Genomic DNA, 11,948 nt, shown 5'->3' on the forward strand with positions numbered 1-11,948 from the left:
ACGATTCAGTCGCACCTGTTCCTCTTCCTAGGTTACCACGCCGAACCATTGCGCGCTTTTACGAGCGTTCCCGCGATAGTTTCCTGGCACTTGCTCGCCCTTTCATCGAAGGGTCGATCGGTTAATTTAAACTCTCGAAGGCTTTGTCCAGTCGGTAACATCGATAAGCTTAAGTCGAAATACGGATTTCTCGTAAATTCAGAATTTTATTGCCACCAGGATGTATATGGAGGCGACAGATGAAGAACACGATGTAAATTAGATTTCTTGCTTTTATAGAGAAGCAATTTTTAAATTGAACACCAGTCGTCGATCGGTTCTGTAGATCGTTTTTAATAACAAAATAAATTTGGTTAGTCCATAAAGGTTTGTTCGTGTGAATCTTCCCATAGATCATCCGTAACGTAAATACCGCTATAACCGGCTGCAGATACATTTTCCTTGAACATGTGGCGGCACTTGACAGTAAACTTCCCAACAGTTTACGTCGCGTGACGCACGACACAAAGACCCTATACCTGCGGACAAGATGATTGCCAGATGTCGATACATTCGTACCGAATATTTCCAGCTAGCCAAGGGACCGCTATAAATCTTAGGATTTATTTTAGCTAAGGTCCTCCAAAGAGACAAACAGTCTTTGTTTATCAGTCTCGAAGTCGACCACCTACCACGGGGACACACGAGAAATCTGCTATCTCTCACGTACGACGCTGCCCGCTAGCAACACCCTCTCAAAGCTTTTCTCAACGAATCCCGAAGGATGCCTTCGCATCCTTAGACACATCCCAACGAGTCTTCCTCCGCAGCAGCATCGCGACAAAAATGTCAGTCTATTACCGCGAGTTACCGCAGTATATCACGATCGTTATACTTACACGGTTCGAGCCGAATAATTATCTAAGCTCTCGACATCTCGTGCAATCATTGTCCGCACTCGCAGCGTATCTCGAATCGTAGCTATCCAAGCTCTATCTTATAACCGCGCATTCGCGAACCGAATACAATCGCGAATCCTGTATCAAGTGTACTCATTGACATTAGAGTGAATAAACATTTATCGTTCAAGAAATCTGAGAAATCTGAGTCGAAAGAGAACACAGCTAAGTGTCCCTTACCCTTTAGGGAGAAGAAAATCCCACGCACCTAACCCCAACCCGAATACTAGCCTCACAGCCTCACGACTAGTTGTTCATTCCGAATTAACTAGCTCGATGATGGCCCAGCAACCGCGACCAGGCTCTCCGGAGCAGACTCGCAGCTACCCCGTGCTACCCCCCCCCCCCCCCCCCGTGGCAGAAGTGTAGCAGAACTCTCCGCACTAACGACGCTAACACTACAAAGAAAAGGAAAATAGAAACAGCAACGCAAATAAACACACACAACAGGTTCGCCGTATTGGAATCCTCAAACGACGCCATGGAAATCGTAGAACCGCCACCAAACCAACACTCACAGAGAATCCCCCCTCCCCCACCAATATTTGTGGACGACGTCATTGACATACAGACAATGATCAAGTCCCTAGAGAGAGATATCAGCAAGGAGGAATATAACCTTAAGATAAGCAACAACAAAGTAAAAATACTACCGACGAACCCAGAAGCTTACAGAAAACTCACCAAGACACTCAGGACCCTGAACGCCAACTTCCACACCTACCAGCTCAAACAGGAAAGGCCTTTCCGGGTGGTCCTACGAAACATACACCACTCAGCAGACATAGACGAACTAAAATACGAACTCTCAAAACTCGGCCACGAAGTCATCAACGTAAGTAATATAAGGCATAGAGTCTCGAAAGACCCGTTATCCTTATTCTTCCTAGACATTAAACAAAAGCCGAACAATAAGGAAATCTACAACATCAGTCGCCTAATGAACGCGATAGTAAAGATCGAACCACCGCTCGTGAAAAAAGAAATAGTGCAGTGCAAAAGGTGCCAAAGGTACGGTCATACGCAGAAATACTGCAACCATACTTTCCGCTGCGTTAAATGCGCAGGCACTCACTCCACTGACCAGTGCGCCAAATCACCGGAAACCCCAGCGAAATGCATCCACTGCCAAGGGGACCACCCTGCCAACTACAAAGGCTGCCCAGCATATAAAACACTATACACGAACAGGTACCCTAAGCTCAGAGCAAAAGAGGTATCCAACCAAACACCCAGCCCGCCGAAATTCACGACTACCCCAACCCCCTCAACCAACCAAACACCCAGTCCTACCATCTCCAAATTCATCTCCACCTCAACCTCCTATGCCCAAGCAGTACAAGGCATCCAAAATAACCCGAACAGCCAAAGGAACCTTCCCCAAAACAGTGTCCCCAACCCACCTAACACAGACAACTCCTCAAGGCTTGAAAAGCTAATAGAGAAACAATCGGAGCAAATAAATCACTTGCTATCGCTACTAACACTCATCGTGGAAAAATTAGCACGCCCCGACTCAAAATAAAACCAAGGCGCATAGCACTCTGGAACGCCAACGGTCTAGCGCAACACAAACTTGAACTAGAACTCTTCTTAAAACACCAGCAAATCGACGTAATGCTCGTATCGGAAACCCACTTCACCGACAAGAGCTACCTGAAAATAAATGGTTACAAATTCTACCATACCCAACACCCCAGCGGAAAGGCCCACGGTGGCACCGGAATAATAATCAAAGCAAGTATTAAGCACTACGAACTTCCATCATTCCAGAAAGACTACCTCCAAGCAACAAACGTAGCAATAGAAGACTGTCATGGCTCAATCACCACCTCAGCAGTATACTGCCCTCCCAGACACTCCATCGCCAAAGAAGACTTTGATAACTTCCTGGACACCCTGGGCAATAGATTCATAGTTGGAGGAGACTATAACGCCAAGCACATCCAATGGGGCAGCAGACTGGTTACAGCAAGAGGCAAAAACCTCTTAAACAGCATAATAAACAACAACCTCAACTACCTCACCACATACGAACCCACATACTGGCCCACTGACACCAACAAAATACCCGACCTTCTCGACTTCTTCATAACTAAAAATATCCCATCAAGACACGTCCAGATCAACTCCTCGGCTGATCTCTCCTCTGATCATTCTCCCGTGATAGCAACAGTCAGTTCAACAATCATCGAGAATACACCTAATGGCTCCATTCACAACCAACACACCAACTGGCAGCTCTTCAGAGAAGTCTTTACACACTCGACCTCAGAGCCTTCACCCCACTAAAAACAAAGGAAGATATCGAAGCAGCCACGGAATACTTAAACACGAGCATAATAAACGCAATCCGCCTCTCCACACCGACAAAGCCATCTAACAGCAAACAAGAATATCCCCAATACATACTAAAAAAAAAATAGCAGAAAAACGTAGACTAAGAAGAGTATGGCAGACCCATAGAACACCGGAGGACAAACGCAAACTTAACAACGCAACTAGAAAGCTATCCAGAACCTTAAGAAACTATAAAAACGACTGTTTCCATAAATACCTCGCCAGCTTATCCCCCACAGCCGACGCCAACTACTCACTATGGAAGGCCTCCAGGAAACTCACACGCCCCCCACAAATAATCCCACCTATCCGCCGTCCGCAAGGTGGATGGGCGCGAAGCCCTATAGAAAAAGCCGACCTGTTTGCAAAACACTTGTCAAAAGTATTCAAACCCCATTCCCCCAAAGCCGCCGCGGACGTTACTGAATACCTGCACACCCCCTTCCAAATGTCCCCTCCTATCGAACCCTTCTCCTCTGCAGAGACTATAGAAACAATCAGTCGCCTAAACCCCAAGAAAGCAGCAGGACACGACCTAATAGGCAATAGAGCAATCAAGGAACTTCCCACAAAAGGGATAGCACTCATCACATCGATTTTTAATGCTATCCTTCGCCTGGAACACTATCCTAAGGCTTGGAAAATCTCATTGATTACCCTCATCCCTAAACCCGGTAAACCGATATACGAAACCTGCTCCTATCGCCCAATCAGTCTTTTACCTACCCTGTCCAAACTATTCGAGAAGATGCTCACGAACCGACTCCTTCCAATCCTAGAGAACTTGAAAACACTCCCAGATCACCAATTCGGCTTCCGAAAACATCATTCTACAGTAGAGCAAATCCACCGCTTAACTCATACGATCAGCCAAACACTCGAAAAGAAAAAATATTGCTCAGCGGTTTTCCCAGACATCCAACAGGCATTCGATAAAGTATGGCATGAAGGGCTACTATACAAACTTAAAAAGATCCTACCCCACCCCTACTACTCCATCCTAAAATCTTACCTAACCAATAGACAATTCATGGTTAAATGCCTAGACGCCACTTCCGCAACATTCCCAATAGAAGCCGGCATACCCCAAGGTAGTGTCCTCGGACCCCTACTGTACTCCATCTACACTGCCGACCTACCTATATCAAACGATATAACAATAGCGACATTTGCAGACGACACAGCGCTATTGGCTACCCACGCAGACCCGGTAATAGCCTCATCCACTCTCCAGCGAAGTCTCGACTCCATGGAAAAGTGGTTTCACAAATGGGGCTTCAAAGTCAACGAAAAGAAATCCTCACATGTAACCTTCACGCTCCGAAAACAAACCTGCCCCCAGGTCACCATCAACAATGCAACAGTTCCTAGCAGGGACACAGTCCGATACCTGGGCATGACCCTGGACAGGAGACTAACGTGGAAGACACACATCTCAGATAAAAGGAAGCAACTAAAGGACAAACTAAAAAAACTCTATTGGCTCACGGGCCGACGCTCCAAACTAAATATACAGAATAAAATTACCCTCTACAAGACCGTAATAAAACCTGTCTGGACCTACGGAATCCAACTATGGGGAACAGCAAGTAACTCCAACATTGAAATACTCCAACGCTTTCAATCGAAAACGCTAAGATCCCTAATTGACGCACCTTGGTATGTAACCAATGAAACAATACACCGCGACCTCAAGATACCCACCGTCAAAGAGGAAATAGCAAAATATAGCGACAGATATAGCAAAAGAATCAACAAACACCGAAACCCCCTAATCACTGGACTACTCGATACGACGGACCAGATTCGCAGGCTGAAGAGGCACTACCCGCTAGACCTAAACGTTAGATTCATTTAATTATCCAAATTAAGCATATGCACTTACTTATATTACTTATAAATTATACCTATCTATAATAAGTATTAACTTATTGTAAATAAACAGCCATGTCACTGCGCCACGCCAGAAAAATTACTGAAAATTCTCAACGCGAGAATTGATTGTAATCTCAACAAATAAATAAAAAAAAAAATACAATAACACATTTCATTTTAAATTAAAACGAGAATAAATACTATTGTGTATAAATTTAATAGAACGACACACGTGATTTGTAGTCAACACTGTGACAGTTTGTGCAATTACCTTTTAATCGAGTGGAAACGAGAGCATTTTCAAATTTCTATTAACCAACGGTATTATCAATCAATTTTAACAATGATTGAAGGTTGCAAAATTAAATATAAAATGATTTATTAATAGCATACGTAGTGTTAAATTTGCAAACAAGCAGCGTATCTTTTAAGAATAATAAAGACACCAGAAAATAAAGATAATATTCTAATTACATTGCAAATTAATGAATAATTTAAGAAATGTATTTTTGTTATATTAATGTATCACAGATTCTAGGTAAAGTATTAATTTAATTTACTTATTACTTAGGAGATTGTATTTGAAATATAATTACAATTTGTAAGGTGTAATCAGCACACCTTTAAGCTAGTAGATATTTGGTAGCAGTTCTCAAGTCTTTGTGCAATATAGCACAATTGAGTTTAACCGAGTTTAATCCCTTTGACCAGCCAGCTTCCAATTTCATTTATGGCATAATCTCCTGACAATTTCATGCCCTTCAGAAGAAACACAATGTCCTATTATCGTTTTGTGATCGTTGAATATGATCCGTTTTCTGTTGTTTTTAGATTCAAGTGACGAAAACTTATGAAATGATATTTTAAGTTTAAACTGATCAATTAATTTAATTAATTGATTTATTGTAGCAACAATGGTAAATTGTTTAAATAGAGAAAGAAATTTACAACGAAAAATGTATGAATGTAATATTTGAAATCTAAAATGATAAATTATTGTGCGAAAATAATAAAACTCGCAATGTCAGCACATGGTCTCATTAGAACGTGTTTAACGAGCGTAGCGTAAGCGTGAAAATGAAAACGTTGAGGCTCTCGTGGTGTAAAAAGGCTAAATTCCTCATAAAAATACAGGAAATGAGAGGGAACGTTCGCCCTTGAACACATAAAACAAAAAAAAAAAAAAAAAAAAAAAAAAAATAGAAAAGGAAAAAAACCACAAATTTTAGTGAAGCTATTTTACTGAAACTTATATCATTTTAACAGCTATATATAAAACGTTGAATTATTTCCTTTCGCGCAGAGCAATTTTACTTCAAATTTCTAGCTTCAGAATGATAATTACGTATTTGTAATTATCAACAAGCTTTAAAAATATGGAATATTCAGCCAGATGAAATATAGGTAAAGTATTTAGAAGAAAAAAGATTGAAATGTTTTATGTAAAACGATTAAATTAAGTGGTTGAGTTTGAAAATTTGACTCGGTTTAATAATTCAATGGAAAAAATATTCGCCCTATGAAAAAAAATTCATGTTCCTGTCGATATATCGGCGAGGTGCTCCTCTACTTTCGACTGCTCTGCAATTCAAATGCAATACTCGAATATACATGGCGAAAGAAATGGAAATTGAGGAATTTAAGGGAACCAATTACTCTCGCGTCGACGTAACTTCAAAATGTTTCACGTGTCGGTGTTTGCGAAATGAAGTTCGTCGTTATCCGATTAACACGCTTGCAGATGCGTTCTTTTTGTTGCAAAGTAAATGGACAAATTGTGAACAAATAATGTTTACAATTACATCAAAATTAATGTCCTAAACTTTACCAAGAATTATTAAAAATCCCTGCGTATTGCTTACGTAATGTTGATATTGAGTAGTACCATACATAACCTCAACATTATGATACTTACAAACATCGCTAAACAAGTAGTGCGAACGATGTCGAGTAAGTATTCACTATGTAAAAAGTATTTATAGATAAAAAGTATGGGAAATATATAACCGAATGTATTTAACTTTTCCAACATTTTAGCATTTCGCTTGGCGTTGGTACAACTTGAAGTAAATGAAGTAAAACGCAAAAATGTAGAGCGGGCAGTTTCCTACATTTCTAGCGCAAAAGAGCGCAATGCTGATATTATAGCTCTTCCTGAATGCTTTAATTCACCATATGGAATACGTAATAATTTGTTTTTTTTTTCAATAATTTACCATGTGTGTAACAACTATATAGAAAAAAGTAAAAGTAGACAAATTACCTTACCGTTTATACTTCCATAAAGATTGTGAATTGAGTCGAGAATATAGGATTTCCCCATTTTCATGATTATCGTGATTTTTGTATAAATATATTTTTTAAGATACTAATAATTAGGTACTTATAAATTGGTATTATCAATTATTTTGCATTTATAATTCCGCCTCTAGTATAAGTGTTAATTGAAAACTAACTTTATGTTTCAAAAAGTACTAGCAAAGTCGTAGAGTAACAAGCCACTGATGCTAACACAAATAGCATTGTCGTAATTAAATATTTCTAAATATTCATTTTTCATTTTGAACCTGTAGAAACAATTTATTATATATACTGTTAGCTAAGTAATTGCATATTTAATTAAGTCGAGATATAAAACTTAGTTATTTTAATAATTTAAAAAATAAAAAACTGACAAAAATTTCAATTTAATTTATGGTTGGAACAAAAGACAGTTATTTTTCATTAATTGAAATATTGCAATGCAGAGTACTTTCGAAAATACGCCGAGAGTATTCCTGATGGTGAAACGAGCGTTGCTTTATCGAATGCAGCTAAAGAAAACAACATCTATGTAGTTGGTGGTACGATGCCTGAAATAGAGGGCGATAAATTGTACAATACCTGTACTATTTGGGGTCCCGATGGAACTTTGATAGCAAAACACCGAAAGGTAAGTAATATATTCCTTTATGGCTTTGAATTTGAAAATATTGGGGTGAAGAAAGTGACTCTATCTAGGAATAATTTAGGAATATACATATGTACATACGTATACTATAACCAATTCTATAATTTACGGTTTATAAAATACGTTATGATACGGAAAACGCCCATTTTTGTTGTAATGTGTAATATAAATTTTTCACATACGAAAATACTTATTTTTTCTCCTTTTTAAACATTATTAAATGATAAGATTTTTTAATAAAAGAAAGTGATAAAAACGCTGTCAGTTATTAAATAAAAAATAATTAAAGTTTAGGAGTTGGTAACTTTGATATTAAATTACAAAAGTTGCAGCAATAGAATTAGCGACTACATTTTTATGTTATTAGGTACATCTATTCGACATCGACATTCCTAATAAGATTACTTTTCGAGAGAGTGATTCACTCAGTCCTGGTAACTCCCTAACGACGTTCGATGTGAAGGGCTGCAAAATAGGTATTGGCATATGCTATGATATTAGATTCGAGGAAATGGCACGCATTTATCGGAACAAAGGTACAGTAACTTAATCGATCAATACTTAACTAGCAAAAAATTAAATATCTGTATAAAAAGAAGCTTAATTTAAAAAACCAGTATATTTGCTGAAAATGAAACAAATAAAAGAATTAAAAGCACAATAAGAGGACTGTCCTCGCATATTCAGAAATGATGGAATGTGAACCGTGCAACTACGAAGTTAATTGGTATTCGGTGGCTTCATATTTCCTGCTTCTCTGGGTTAGGTTGCCAAATGCTGATATATCCAGCGGCATTCAATATGACCACTGGACCACTGCACTGGTCATTACTTCAGCGTTCCAGAGCGAATGATAATCAATTATACGTTGCTTGCATATCACCGGCTCGTGTTCCTTCAGCAAGTTACGTCGCATGGGGACATACACAGTTGACCAATCCCTGGGGAAAGATTCTTTACGATTTGGAAACTCAAGAGAATATGGCAGTCACCGATATCGGTAATTTACAGCTTAAAATTAAAAGCGAGAGATCCATGATGTAATTAATTTTTAGTCTCGTTAATTTATCGATTTAGCCATCTTCCTCTGTATTTGTTGAATTTATTAGTAAGCATTACTTATTACTTCGTATGTTTCTTTTTTCTATCAGATCTAAAAGTTGTTGAGGAAGTAAGGGCTCAGATACCTACATTTTCTCAGAGACGTACAGATTTGTACGACACTGTCTGTAAGAAGGAGTAACTCTACACTAAAACAGAAAATGTTTTTTTATAATATTTCTACTACAATATCCTTTTTTTGCGAATTATTACTAATTTCTTATCATTTGTACTAAATGAATGACTCAATTAAGAAAACCAAAACGTTATAAATAATAATCTGTATATCTTGTGTATCAACATGTAATTGGATATTATAATAATATAGGAATGCTATAATAATATAGGATAATAATATAGGAGAATAGAATAATAATATATAATAATAATATGCTTTTAAACACCTTTAATATCGATCACATAAATTGTTATAATTCACAATGATTACGCATACATAAAAGACCCCTTGATAGTAAAATTTACGATCAAAAGGCAATTACGTATCGTTTAACAACATTTAATTTATAACACCTTTTAAACATTTAGACAGATTAACACATAACACTTCTTATATATAAACATCAATTCGAAGTTATCAGCTTGGAGAAATTGGTCGATTAATACCTGTAGATTGTCTGTCTCGATGAAAGACTTAAAGAGAGCAAAAACATGATAATGCCGCTAATATAATATTCCTTCTTTCTTGTACCTGTCTGCCTCTCAGGTCGTTTTACTAATTACAATAAGTAATTTCGTCTTCTTTGCGCTCTCTTTTAACGCATTCGAGACCGAAAGAAATTCATATCAGTCAGTAGGCAAGGGTATAATATACATATTTTATATATAACTTATGTAGTAATGTATATATCATGTTAATTTCATATTTTTTTCAATATATTATTATTATATATATATATACATATATATATATATATATAATAATATAATATATATATGTAATAAATAATATAATATAATATAATATATATATATATATATATATATATATATATATATATATATATATATATATATATATATATATAACTGTACCTAATACATTATAGAATAACATAGTATATAATTTTATATTTTAAAAATATGAGGCATACTATTTAAGATTGTCATCGATTTAAAATCAAAGTATGAAAAGGATACCCTGGAGAGAGTAAAACACAGAATCATTCTAACTAAACATTCAGATCGTACCGACACCTAGGTATCGTTTTACAATTAAATCTCGGTCTCGAATGGATTAAAATGAAATACATACTTGCAGCTTCAACATCTTCAATATCGAGGAGATTCAAACTTTACAAATAAAAGCGGCCTGTTCCCCTTTCCACGACAGACTCTCATACCATATCCGCTCTTATCCAGGCTTTTACTTGAAACCAGCAATGCGTTCATTTACAATTTAAATTTACCCGGACCATCCACTGAATCGTCAGCCCTTTATAAATATATAATGAACCCAGAACATGTGCCTGTGCCCCTGGTATCGATGTTCGGCTTGTGATGTTCGTACCGGAACCTTCGCACAATTTCAATTTGTCACGCGTGAACATCGATTCTTCCAAGGGTCACAGCTTTATGCGGCTAAATCCTTTAGAACGATTAAAATGATACTAATGATATGGTATTTTTTACAAAGATTTAACATATCCATAAAATAGGAAGTTTCGTGCTCTCCTATTTTATATTAATTATAAATTAATAAGTTTTATATGTGTTATTTATAGATCTAATAAATTTTGTATTGGTTTACAGCAGGTGCTCCGGGTATAAACAGACGACAAACGAACAAATAGAAATTCAAACTATTGTCGTTGTTTAACTCGCATGGGACTATAAGCTCGAATTGGACTTAAACGTTACGATCGTCGAGAATAATTACTATATGTACCCTGTACGACGGGCAGAGAATCTTAAGTTATTAACGGCAATTCCTTTGTGCATAATTCAGGTTTATTAACAACCTGTAATGGATAATCATCGATGAACTCTTTTTGAATAAAGTTCACATTTATAAAGCAAACACTATAAAATACGACAGGACAATTGTAATCGATAAATAACATTTTATTAGGATATTATAAGAAGCTAAGATATCGAGGTACATTAAAATTGAGTCCGCTGCAACCCTCATGACATTTAAAATGCTACGCGTATATTGAGTAAAGTTGTTATATTAAATATAATCATATTAAATACAAGCTCGTCCGCTGGATTCCCAAATTATTTGGTTAAATACTTTGAATACGAGAATACCGAGTGTTAACAGTAGTAAATCCTCTATATGGTATGTTTACTTTGCTATCTTGAATAGGTAAATAACATTTCACTTTAACGCATTTAACCAATATTAACATTTAACATTTAACATTTAACCAATATTATACGCATATGCACATAATGTTACTGTTACATATAATGATATATACGTAGATATACACGTTAATTAAATCCTCTATATGGTATTTTTATATCAGTATCGTAAACATTGTAAACCGGAAATCTTTTATTACACACGTACATATACAGTCAATATTATTGTTACATATAGTGATACATACGTTGATCCACACATTAATTAAATCCTCTATATAGTATTTTTACTTTGCTATCTTGAATAGATAAATAATCTCGAATATAGACATACAGGTACACTTACGTTGATATACACCTTTGTACAAGGTGTCAAAAAATTTTTTATCACAGCGTTTTTTTAAGACGATTTTATA

At 36.7% G+C, this 11,948-nt stretch overlaps 1 protein-coding gene across 1 annotated transcript; it reads left to right on the forward strand.

Annotated features, from left to right (window-relative positions):
- The first annotated feature begins 7,018 nt into the window (after positions 1-7,018).
- On the forward strand, positions 7,019-9,614 carry LOC126877805 (omega-amidase NIT2-like). The gene is made up of 6 exons (XM_050640316.1): positions 7,019-7,103; positions 7,158-7,337; positions 7,901-8,085; positions 8,471-8,639; positions 8,870-9,103; positions 9,255-9,614. The coding sequence occupies exons 1-6, from the start codon at positions 7,019-7,021 to the stop codon at positions 9,344-9,346; spliced, it is 945 nt and encodes a 314-aa protein (XP_050496273.1). The 3' UTR covers positions 9,347-9,614.
- The last annotated feature ends 2,334 nt before the right edge of the window (positions 9,615-11,948 follow it).

Source organism: Bombus huntii, unplaced genomic scaffold, assembly GCF_024542735.1.
Source record: "Bombus huntii isolate Logan2020A unplaced genomic scaffold, iyBomHunt1.1 ctg00000250.1, whole genome shotgun sequence".
In the NCBI taxonomy this organism is placed as follows: Eukaryota; Metazoa; Arthropoda; class Insecta; order Hymenoptera; family Apidae; genus Bombus; species Bombus huntii.